The sequence below is a fragment of the Suncus etruscus genome, chromosome 20, assembly GCF_024139225.1.
Source record: "Suncus etruscus isolate mSunEtr1 chromosome 20, mSunEtr1.pri.cur, whole genome shotgun sequence".
In the NCBI taxonomy this organism is placed as follows: Eukaryota; Metazoa; Chordata; class Mammalia; order Eulipotyphla; family Soricidae; genus Suncus; species Suncus etruscus.
The window spans coordinates 32,901,156-32,913,006 of NC_064867.1; the positions used below are offsets into that span (position 1 = coordinate 32,901,156).

The 11,851-nt window shown below is 49.0% G+C and overlaps 1 protein-coding gene across 1 annotated transcript; it reads left to right on the forward strand.

The window, feature by feature from the left end:
• Positions 1-2,154: 2,154 nt before the first annotated feature.
• On the forward strand, positions 2,155-10,099 carry MKRN2OS (MKRN2 opposite strand). Its single transcript, XM_049766362.1, has 4 exons — positions 2,155-2,406; positions 6,034-6,083; positions 7,319-7,481; positions 9,878-10,099. Exons 1-4 carry the CDS (start codon positions 2,189-2,191, stop codon positions 10,089-10,091), a joined length of 645 nt encoding a protein of 214 aa, XP_049622319.1. The 5' UTR covers positions 2,155-2,188; the 3' UTR covers positions 10,092-10,099.
• Positions 10,100-11,851: the final 1,752 nt, after the last annotated feature.

An 11,851-nucleotide genomic window follows, 5' to 3' on the forward strand; every position in this document is an offset into this window, starting at 1 on the left:
GGGTTTTTTGTTTGTTTTGTTATATTTTTCCATAATTTTCTATTTTTATATATTTGAGAACTTTCTATTTTTTTCTATATTTAAGAAGTTTCGGGCCCGGAGAGATAGCACAGCGGCGTTTGCCTTGCAAGCAGCCGATCCAGGACCAAAGGTGGTTGGTTCGAATCCCGGTGTCCCATATGGTCCCCGTGCCTGCCAGGAGCTATTTCTGAGCAGACAGCCAGGAGGAACCCCTGAGCACTGCCAGGTGTGGCCCAAAAACAAAAACAAAAACAAAAAAACAAAAAAAAAAAAAAAGAAGTTTCGGGGCCGGGCGGTGGCGCTAAAGGTAAGGTGCCTGCCTTGCCTGCGCTAGCCTTGGACGGACAGCGGTTCGATCCCCCGGTGTCCCATATGGTCCCCCAAGCCAGGAGCAACTTCTGAGCACATAGCCAGGAGTAACCCCTGAGTGTTACCGGGTGTGGCCCAAAAATCAAAAAAAAAAAAAAAAGAAGTTTCTATTTTTCTATATTTTTCTATTTGTCTGTACTTAAGAACTTTCTATTTTTCTATATTTTTTATTTTTCTATCTTTTTCTATATTTAAGAACTTTCTATTTTTCTATACTTTTCTATTTTTCCTTTCTTTTTTTTTTTTTTTTTTTTTTTTTTTTTGGTTTTTGGTTTTTGGGCCACACCCGGCTGTGTTCAGGGGTTACTCCTGGCTGTCTGCTCAGAAATAGCTCCTGGCAGGCACAGGGGACCATATGGGACACCGGGATTCGAACCAACCACCTTAGGTCTTGCATCAGCTGCTTGCAAGGCAAACACTGCTGTGCTATCTCTCCGGCCCCGCTTTTCTATTTTTCTATATTTAAGAACTTTCTATTTTTCTTTTTGGTTTTTGGATCACATCCGGCAGCGCTCAGGGGTTCCTCCTGGCTCTAGGCTTAGAAATGGCCCCTGGCAGGCTTGGGGGACCATATGGGATGTGGGGATTCGAACCACCGTCCTTCTGCATGCAAGGCAAATGCCCTACCTTCATGTTTCCATGCTATCTCTCTTTTATTTTTCTTAAATCCCACATATGAGACTATTTTGTATTTATCTTTCTCCCTCTGACTTATAGTTGTCTCCATATCTATCCACGTATAAATAAACTTCATGACTTCATTTTTTCTAACAGCTGCATAGTATTCCATGGTGTGTGTATATATACCATAGTTTCTTTTTTTTTCTTTTCTTTTTCTTTTGTCTTTTTTTTGGTTTTTCGGGCCACACCCATCTGATGCCCAGGGGTTAGTCCTGACTAAGCGCTCAGAAATTGCCCCTGGCTTGGGGGGACCATATGGGACACCGAGGGATTGAACCGTGGTCGCAATCTTTCCTTGGCTAGCGCTTGCAAGGCAGACACCTTACCTCTAGCGCCACCTCCCAGGCCCCTTGACTTGAACTGGAAGTAGCCTAACGGCCGGATAAAGTGTTGGATATTTATGTGAAGAACATGAGTGGACATTTTGGGAGGGGGCAAAAAAAAGTGTTGTTGCTAGGGCTCTAACCCAGGCCTCACACTTGTGAGGTGAGCAGGCACCCGGCTACTGCCCTGGCTCTACAATAAGATTATTTTTTAATAGAGGAAATAGAAACTGGAGTGATAGTACAGCGGGTAAGGAGACACTTGATCAAGGTTCAATCTGTGTGTGGAGCCAGGAGTAAGCCCTGAGCACAGCTAGTGTGACCCCTAAACTAACAACCAAACCAAACCAAACCAATCCCCAAAACAAAAGTGAAGAACTATTATAGAAACTTCAAGGTATATATGGGCCCTGTCTTCAGGCATTTCACAGACAAACTCACAAATGAATGGAAAGGCCAGCCCTGGGAGGAAGAAAGTACAGATGCAGGAGAGAACTAAGAAATGTTCAGGGGAGGGGATTTCGGGGTTCGAGGTAGGTGAGGGAAACTTTCTAGGATGAGGACGAGGAAGCAACAAGCAGCAAGGGCGTAGGGGAGATATTGGAAGCCTCCACATGTAGCTCTTTAAGCAGCCTGGTTAAAGGTTACCCCAGTCTGGTGTGGCCACTGCAGCTGTCAATCGAGTGACATCATAGCTGGTCAGGTTACGGGGTGGACTTTCTACTACCTGCTACCTGAGCAGGAAAAGGAAGTGGGGGGACCCACTGGCCCCTGGTTGCCCTGCTGATAGAGCCATGCAGGGGGCTGAGACAGGAAGGCGGCTGGTGAGATTCCAGCATTGCCAGCAGGTCATCTACAGCTTCAGTCTGCCCCCACGTTGCCCCCTCTGCGGGGAGGACCTGGGTGCCCGGAGACTGGAGGAGGCAGCCCTGAGCATCGCCAGCCCCCTCACCAACGGGCATCAGGAGAAATGCTCTTTCCTCCTCAGGCCGACACAAGGGACTTTCCTTAGGTACTGTGCTTCTCTGCGCTCCCCCAAATTGTGAATTTTCCTAGCATGAGCCTTTAGAGTGTGAAATTTTTTTGCATGATCTGTTTGTTTTGGGGTCACACCCGGAAGTGCCCAGGGCTTGCTTCTGGCCCTGTGTTCAGGGATTATTCCTGGGGTCTTCAGGGATCTGATGGAGGCCAGGATCAAAAGCAGGTTGGCCATATGCAAGGCTGTAGAATTTCTCCAGCCCCGTAAGCATGATCCTTCCAGTGTTTTTGCATGAGGGTCTAATGCTGGCTGGCCTGTTTGTTTGATAAAACAGGATATGCTTCTGTGGAATTCCCCAAAAAATTCTCAAGGAAGGGAGGAAGACTGAACCTGCATGAACCATTTTATGAAAGAGAAATGGAACCTGGAGCTTGGAATTTGGGGCGGGGGGGGAGGGGAGGGGTCACACCCAGCTGTACTTAGTGTTTACTCCTGGCTCCGCTCTCAGAAACCACACCTGGAGGGTCTCAGGAACCATATGGGGTGCTGAGGATTGAATCTGGGTCAAGATGTGCAAAGTAGGGGCCGGAGAGATAGCATGGAGGTGGGGCATTTATCTTGCATGCAGAAGAATGGTGATTCAAATCTTGGCATCCCATATAGGTCCCCCGAGCCTGCCAGGAGTGATTTCTGAGCATAGAGCCAGGAGGAACCCCTGAGTGCTGCTAGGTGTGAGCCCCACCCCCCAAAAAAAACAACAAAAAATGTGCAAAGTAATCACCCTACTCTCTTTAACCCAAACCTGGAGACCCTTTACTCATAAATTTTGTGATAAAAGAGAATGTAGGAAAAAATTGACCTAGCAGCAACTATGATCAAAATAAAAACTTTTTGTTGTTGTTGTTTTGTTTTGGGGTCACACCCAGCAGCGCTCAGGGGTTCCTCCTGGCTCTACAGTCAGAAATGGCTCCTGGCAGGCTCGGGGGACCATATGGAATGCCAGGATTCAAACCACTGTCCTTCTGCACGCAAGGCAAACGCCCTATCCCCATGCTATCTCTCCAGCCCCCAAAATCACACCTTTTTTTTTAAATTTTTCTTATCAATATAAGACCTCTGCCACACAAACTACAAATTACATTGTAGTAGAAGTGTACATTGTAGTTACTTTGTAGTGTACATTGTAGTTTCTGTGACAGAGCCTAGAGAACAGCCAGCTTAGAGTTCGTTTTGCATGAAGTGGATTCGATTGAAGGCTGGAGCTGGTCCATTTTGGGGGCAATTCCCAATGCTCAGGGGTTCTGAGGATCCTACTGGTGATTCTCAGCTAATTGGGCTGAGGGTTCAGTGTGAGAGACCGAGGATTGTAGCCAGCTTGGGGCTGCTGTGTGTTCCCCCAACACCCCCTAATGCAGCAAGCACTCCAAAGCAGCGCCCTGCCTACTCAGACCTTGAAGGCAAAATTCCCTGTGATTTCTCTCTCCTTTCGTCCACTTTCCAAACCTTCTTTCTCATCACTCACTTCAGAAAAGCAGCAGCAGAATGACCTCAAGGTATCCCTTAAGTGCTCCCCTAAGCAATTTATCCTCCACCCCAAACCCTCAGATCTCCTTTCAGAGCCCAATGTTTGTTCTCACAGCCTGTTCATTACCTTGCTTCTTAGAAGGGGAGATTTAGTTTGGACTGAGGGTTCTAGACAGGGGATTACTCCTTGCCTCTTGGTCACATGCTCTATAACCTTCTCTGCTCCTTCCTCTCCTGCATTCATCAAGCCAATACAAACTTACTCAAGGAAAACCGGAAAGTCTCCTCCTATGGCCAGCCATGAACCCACGTGGTAGGGTATACTCTGTGTTGGAGTTCTGGCACTGCTGGCTACAAGAATTAGAATGAAAGGAGAGGGGACCGGTGAGGTGGCACTAGAGGTAAGGTGTCTGCTTTGCAAGCGCCAGTCAAGGAACGGCCGCGGTTCGATTCCCCCGGCGTCCCATATGGTCCCCCCAAGCCAGGGGCAATTTCTGAGCACTTAGCCAGGAGTAACCCCTGAGCATCAAACAGGTGTGGCCGAAAAACAAAACAAACAAACAAACAAAAAGGAATGAAAGGAGAGGGTGTCTCCTGATGCAAATATATTCTGGGGCCAGGCCCCTCCTGGAGAAATACCAACCTTCCACATGCAGCAGATCCTTCAGCTAAGGGAAAGGAGGTGAGAAATGCCAGGGAGTGAATGAGCAGACCAGAACCTTCCTCAGCTACCCTCATGGGCCCTGTTTCCTACTGATTTTCAACCTCAGAATGCTCAAAGGGCTGGAGCGGTGGCGCAGCAATAGGGCATTTGCCTTGCACACAGTTGACCTAGGACAGACAGTGGTTTGATTCCCGGGCGTCCCATATGGTCCACCAAACCAGGAGCGATTTCTGAATGCATAGCCAGGAGTAACACCTGAGCGTTACCAGAAAACCAAAAACAACAACAACAACAAAACAAAAACAAAAAAACTCAAAGGGCTGCAGCAAGGATACTGGGGCACTGGGTTGCCCTGAAGAAGGAAGGGACAGCTTGCTCTGTCCTTGGCCACTCGAAAGCCCAGAACTGTCAGTGAGGAGTCACCCGATGGAGCTTTTTCCCTGAGAAACCACTTGACTGAGTCACTCCACATGTGGCTTGGCTCAGGCATTTTATTCTTCTTGGCAGTTGCTTGGAGACTTGGAAAAGGCTCCTATTTCTTTTGATAAGAAAACAGCGGAGAGAGATCTGTTCAGGGTGGGCAGAGCCAGGCTCAGGATGGCAGTGGATGGCTGGGACAATGCACTGGAGGGGAATGATTCGGAACTCGACAGGGAATGCACAGTCTCGGGTGTAGACTGATTCCAGGAAATGGTGGTCCGGTTCCAGAAATGGTGGAGAACTGAGCTGAAGCTCTGGCAGACTCATCCAGGTGTTTCCATGGGAACCAGAGCAGCATGTGGCACCACATGTCAAGGAGGAAACATGATCCGGATTTCCATAACAGTCAAACTGGGCCCTGGGTCCTAAGACTCTGAACTTAATTGGAAGCTCAGCTGATCTAGATGTGCAGCTCATTTTCTGTCTCGGAGATCAGATAAAGCCAGATGTGGGGCAGAGGATCACTTTCTGCCTGAAATGTACCCCTGGCTCCACTCACCTGGCCATGGGTGGTGAGTTCTGGCACCAGCCATGAGCGGGGAGGCACTCGCTCTTCCCTGTTTCAAGGCCCAATGCTTGGTGTCAAGTACGCAGATGAGAATGGGAATGAGCATCCAGCCAAGTGATAGGGCAGTGGGTAATGCATTTCCTTGTTTGTCTTTTGTTTTGGGGCCACACCTGGTGACGCTCAGGAGTTACTCCTGGCTATGTGCTGAGAAATTGCTCCAGACTTAGGGGTCCATATGGGACGCCAGGGATCGAACCGAGGTCTGTCCTGGGTCAGCCATGTGCAAGGTAAATGCACTACCGCTGCGCTATTGCTCTAGCCCCTGGAGTAATGCATTTGCCTTGCATGCTGTAGACCAGGGTTTGATCAATGGCATCCATATATTGTCCCAGGAGTGATTCCTGAGTGCAGAGCCAAAATAAGTCCAGAGCACTCCCGGATGTGGCACCAAAACAAGACTAAACCAAGATGTGATTTCTTTCAGGGATTATGATGGGCAGTCCGACCTTCATGTGGGCATCAGCAATACACATGGTGAGTATGTGGGTTCAGGGGTTCCTTAGTCTGAAAACCACCACAGTGCATACGAGTTAGGAGCAGCTGTCAGTGATAGTGGCTGGATTCAGTGTGTCTTCTGGATCCCTAATGCTGCTTTCCTCACCTCCAAGGGCAAGTCTTGGACCCAATAGCAAAGCTACATTTACTCCCTGGAGGTGTGTTAGTTCTCAGGGATTTGGGTCCTCAGAGGTACATTAGGTTCTTCCAGTGTCTCAGGATGCCTGTGTCAACATTTGAGGGTCAGTAGCTCAAGAGTTTGTCTGGGAGCCAGTTGGACTTCAGACACAGGGGCATTGATGGGAACTTTCTTGCCTGCTTGAGCTCTGAGAAGCCATCTGGTGCAGTGAAACAGAAGCCACATGACCCAATCCCAGGGGATTGGGGACACTCGGGTCTGGGAGCAAATGCCAACACAGGAAATAATCCACACAAAGTTGAAGGGAATGGTATAGGTCCAGGAATATTCCACTACAAGCTTTTCACTCTTAACAGTAAGGCCAGAAGGTAGATACCTCAGTTGTGGAAAACTGAAACTGCAGTTTCTCCCTGAGTCTAGGGGATCTTTATTGGGAAGCGAGACTACACCCTGGGGTTAGAGAACAGGTAGGGTATGGGACAAATCCTAAAAATACTTCTATCCAAAGGTGCTTCCAATCCAATGAGTGATAAGCACCAGCAAAGAATTATCCTAGATAGAATGAAGACTAGTTATTCCAACATTGCATGTGTGTCTGTATGAATTTAGCATCTTTCTAGGCCCTTCTCAGTAGTCAGAAATAAGAGTATTTTATGGTTTTGTTTTCTGATTTTGGGTTTTAAATTTTTTTTTTTTTTTTTTTTTGGTTTTTGGGCCACACCCGGCAGTGCTCAGGGGTTACTCCTGGCTGTCTGCTCAGAAATAGCTCCTGGCAGGCACGGGGGACCATATGGGACACCGGGATTCGAACCAACCACTTTTGGTCCTGGATCGGCTGCTTGCAAGGCAAACGCCGCTGTGCTATCTCTCCGTGCCCTGTTTTCTGATTTTGGGTCACATCTGGTGGTGCTCAGGATTTAATCCAAGTGGGGTTGGGAGATCTCCCAGAGTGGCAGAGATCGAACTGGCAAGGCACGAGTCTTAAGCCCCGTGTCCTGGAAATGAGCCTGTTAAGGTCCCTGCCTTACAGAAGGGCCCCACCGCGAGTGACTGACAGTGGTCATCTGAGTTGCAGGGATTGTGTACAACTATACAGCATATGGTATGCAGCGGGACCAAGTGGGCTGGGAGCAGAGTGTGAGTGTCCCCTTACTGCCGCCTGGCATGTTGGCATTGCTGGACCAGTGGGACAAGTACCTGGAAGACTTCTCTGCTGATGATGCTTGGCTGCCTCACAGGTATGGGCAGCAGGGCAGGAGGCCTTGGCTCTCAAAAGCTTGGCTCCAGTTCATGGGGTAGGGGCTGTAAGGATTGTGACCCCAACTGGGACAGGGGGGACTGTAAGGTTGTGACCCCAGCTGGGAGGGGGGACTCTATAAACTGCGCAGTTCATGTGAAGGATGAGTGAAGGCAGGTTGCCTGTAAAAGAATCTCAAGTCGACTTGAACGATTTTGGCTTTTCTGCAGGCCAACCTGCCTGCACGGATGCTAAGGTCAAACCATTTTGAGTGTGGCAAGGCTAAAAAACAGACCTTCTTAGAATGTATTTACCCAACAAAGAAATTCTGGATATTTACCTCAATCTGTACTTACCATACAAGAGCCATCGCTTTTCTCCCTTTTAAATCAAAATATTGAGTTTTGGAACCACACCTGTCGATACTCCAGGCTACTCCTAGCCCTGCAGGTATATGTGGGGGTTACTCAGGAGGCCCATGTGGTACGGAAATTGGCCTTGATCCCTGGTCCTGCATTAAAGAGAGTAGTCCAGAGAACTGCCTCTCCTGCTATGAACCAAAAGATCTCTTTTTTTGGCTACCCTCAGTGGTGCACAGGGTTTATTCTTGGCTTTGTGCTCAGGGATCACTTCTGGTGAGCTTCAGGGACTTTATGAGATACACAGAACCCAAGTCAGCTGTGTGCAAAGCCAGCTACCTATGAACCAAAATATCTTTTTTTGTTTTTGTTTTCTTGGGTCACACCCAGCAGCAATCAGGGATTACTTCTGGCTCTACGCTCAGAAATCACTCCTGGCAGGCTCGGGGGGGGGGGGGGGGGACACACCATATGGGATGCTGGCCTTTGAACAACCACTTTTCTGCATGCAAGGCAAACTCCCTACCTCCATGCTATCTCTCCAGCCCCAAACCAAAATATCTTAAATGGATATTCAAAAGGGTGAGATTTACGTGCCACTGACTGGTTTTTTTTTTTTTTGGTTTTTTTTTTTTTGGTTTTTGGGCCACACCCGTTGATGCTCAGGGTTTACTCCTGGCTATGTGCTCAGAAGTTGCTCCTGGTTTGGGGGACCATATGGGACACCGGGGGATCGAACCACGGTCCGTCCAAGGCTAGCGCAGGCAAGGCAGGCACCTTACCTTTAGCGTCACCGCCCGGCCCCGCCACTGACTTATTTTTTTTTGTTTTTGGGCCACACCCGTTTGACGCTCAGGGGTTACTCCTGGCTAAGCGCTCAGAAATCGCCCCTGGCTTGGGGGGACCATATGGGACGCCGGGGGATTGAACCGCGGTCCTTCCTTGGCTAGCGCTTGCAAGGCAGACACCTTACCTCCAGCGCCACCTACCCGGCCCCTCACTGACTGTTTTAAAACAAACTTCTCATCTTGCTCCTCAGCACTTTAGATGTATTGTCATGGAGTAAATAAAAGCTTTGATTTTCTTTTTTTGGTGGGGGAGGGAATTGTGAGGCCTCCTGGATTTAAGCTCTGATATTAGGGCATGCTCCTAAATCCTAAAAGGATTCCACTTTTATTTTTTTTATTTATTTTTGTTTTTTTGTGGTTTTTGGGTCACACCCGGCAGTGCTCAGGGGTTATTCCTGGCTCCAGGCTCAGAAATTGCTCCTGGCAGACACGGGGGGACCATACGGGATGTCGGGATTCAAACCGATGACCTCCTGCATGAAAGGCAAACGCCTTACCTCCATGCTATCTCTCTGGCCCCTCCACTTTTATTTTTTAATTTATATATCTATTGATTGTTTGGTTTTTTGGACACCCAGTGGTGCTCAGGGGTTACTCCTGGCTCTGCACTAAGAAAATGCCCTTGGCAGGCTAGGGGACCATATGGAATGCCAGGAATCGAACTGGGTCCCTCCGAGTCGGCCACATGCAAGGCAAACCCCTTCCGCTGTGCTCTCTCTCTGGCCCCAGGAATCCACTTTTTTGAGGGGGAGTATTTTTGAGCCACACCCATTTGATGCTCAGGGGTTATTCCTGGCTAAGCACTCAGAAATTGCCCCTGGCTTGGGGGGACCATATGGGACGCCGGGGGATCGAACCGCGGTCCTTCCTTGACTAGTGCTTGCAAGGCAGACACCTTACCTCTAGCGCCACCTCTCCGGCCCCCAGGAATCCACTTTTAAACGGAGTGGAAAGATTTATCTGGGGTTGAAATTCAGCTCTGCACAGGAAGCTGCTCCTGTTTGTAGGAGCATGGCCAGCAGCAAGGACTCAGACTGCAAATAGGTCAGAACTGCCCCACTGGGAAGCCTGAACCTTGGGAATCAGGGGCCCAGCTCTGGGAGGGTTCCCTGGGGGGAGATAGAGATAGAGGGAAGGCTGCACCTCCATGGAGCTCAACCTGCTCCTCTTGGCACCTGGTGCTTTGCTAGGTATGAAGAAAACCTGCACAACTGCTCCACCTTCGCGCTGGCCTTCATCAATGGGGTCCTGAGGGTCGAGGGCCTGGGGCCACTGGACAAGTGTGAGTTCACAGAGAAATTCGTGCTCCCGAGGACCAGGCTGACCTCCAAGTACATTGCCCTGTACCGTGCGGTGGAGGTGAGAGGCTTCCATGCCACAGCGGCCAACCCTGCTGCTTGCTGAGCTGCTGGGCGCATCGTCAGCAGGGGGTGCCCTTCATGGAGTTGGCTTTGTGCTGATGCAAAAGTCTGCTGAATGGATACATAGGTCAGCTGAAGGCCTATGGGCCTCCCAGGAGCTTGGGTTGGAGAGGATGAAGCTTCAAAATTTTCGAACATGCCCTGGCTATCCTGACTGCTGTGGAAGAACTGATAAAGTTAATAAAAATTGCCTGGGCAATTTATTATGCAACACCTGGGGAGTGTTGAGACTCCCTGGGGGTTTGAGACTGAACTGGAACCCACGTTATATCTAACCCCAAGGAAAAGTGATTCCCCTTTCAAGGTGAATCCATCAGTAGGGGTTCATGCGGGTGAGAGGGACATGTGATGTCATAGAAAGCAATGAATACCTTCTCCTCAATGGGCTGGTTTAAAAAGAGAAAGGTCACTTATGGAAGAAGCTGAGGCTACTTACAAACAAGAGATGTCCCAGGAACAGAGACTCCTTCTGCAGAGTGAGTTGCAGTGAACTACTAGATCTTGGTACCAATTGCTGACCGCCAATCTATCTTTTGGGCTTCCTTTCTCTTTGGCTTCCACTGCTTTGATTTTGGTTTCTGGGTGACCTGCGAAGTGTGTGCTTGGGACCACTGAACCAGCTTGATGTCCTCAAGGAGAGTTTGAGAAGGGGCCCCCATCCCCTTTTCTGTGGGTGGCTCTCCAGCCAGGAGTTGAACCCAAATGGCCAGTTCTTTCCTGCCTGACTCCTCAACCTCCCCTTATAGCAGTGCTTCTCAATTATTTTCTGTCATGCCCCCCAGGAAGAAGAAAACATTTTCTGTGCCCCCCCCAGCGACTGTAAATAGTATCTTTATTAAAAAAATACTTTAACCTGCAAAACAAAAATATATAAAATAATTTGAGCTGAATTTTTTTTTTTTTTTTTTTTTTTTGGTTTTTGGGCCACACCCGGCAGTGCTCAGGGGTTACTCCTGGCTGTCTGCTCAGAAATAGCTCCTGGCAGGCACGGGGGACCATATGGGACACTGGGATTTGAACCAACTACCTTTGGTCCTGGATCGGCTGCTTGCAAGGCAAACGCCGCTGTGCTATCTCTCCGGGCCCTTTTTTTTTTTTTTTTTTTTTTTTGTGAGCTGATTTTTTTAATCAGAGGCGATGTCTGGATTAATGGCTACAATGAGCACGTTTTGGAATGATAACTTTTTGAAGCGGGGTTTGAAGCAGGACACAGCAACTCTCAGCTCCAGAGACTTACAGAGGCATAAACATGGGGCTTAGCTTGTTATGACAGTGTTGGCTGAGGTCAAACGCCCCACTATTTGAGAAGCACTGCCTTATAGGAAATGCACAGCCCTCCCCCACCAGCAGAGAGCAGTGTTGCCCATCTGGTGCAGGCACAACTCTTAGCAAGAGCAAAGAACTTTCTGGAAGTCTTCAGACAGTGGTCAAGGCTGGTCTGGGGTAGAGGGGGGAGATGGGTGTGATGACTGGATGTACCATCTATGTCAGGTGGATGCTGAACTGGAGTATGCCAGCAGGTGGCCATGACCAGAAACAGGGTGGTCTGGGGTTGAGACCACGTCTCGGGGGATGGCCAAAGTTGGCTCTGCTTGGCCTCCCCACTCCCAAAGACACTATCACTGTTGGGAGTCTTAGCGCCAGGATGCATTCATTCATTCATTCATTCATTCATTCATTCACAACAGCGAATGAATTTGTCTCCTTGGCCTTCACTGGCTCCTCTGGCACATTCCTCACCCC

Excerpts from the sequence above, each read along its gene's own strand:
- MKRN2OS (XM_049766362.1), top strand. The coding sequence starts at position 2,189 with ATGCAGGGGGCTGAGACAGGAAGGCGGCTGGTGAGATTCCAGCATTGC. Across the intron at positions 6,084-7,318 it reads GGGCATCAGCAATACACATG|GGATTGTGTACAACTATACA; the intron begins GTGAGTATGTGG and ends TCTGAGTTGCAG. Across the intron at positions 7,482-9,877 it reads GATGCTTGGCTGCCTCACAG|GTATGAAGAAAACCTGCACA; the intron begins GTATGGGCAGCA and ends GTGCTTTGCTAG.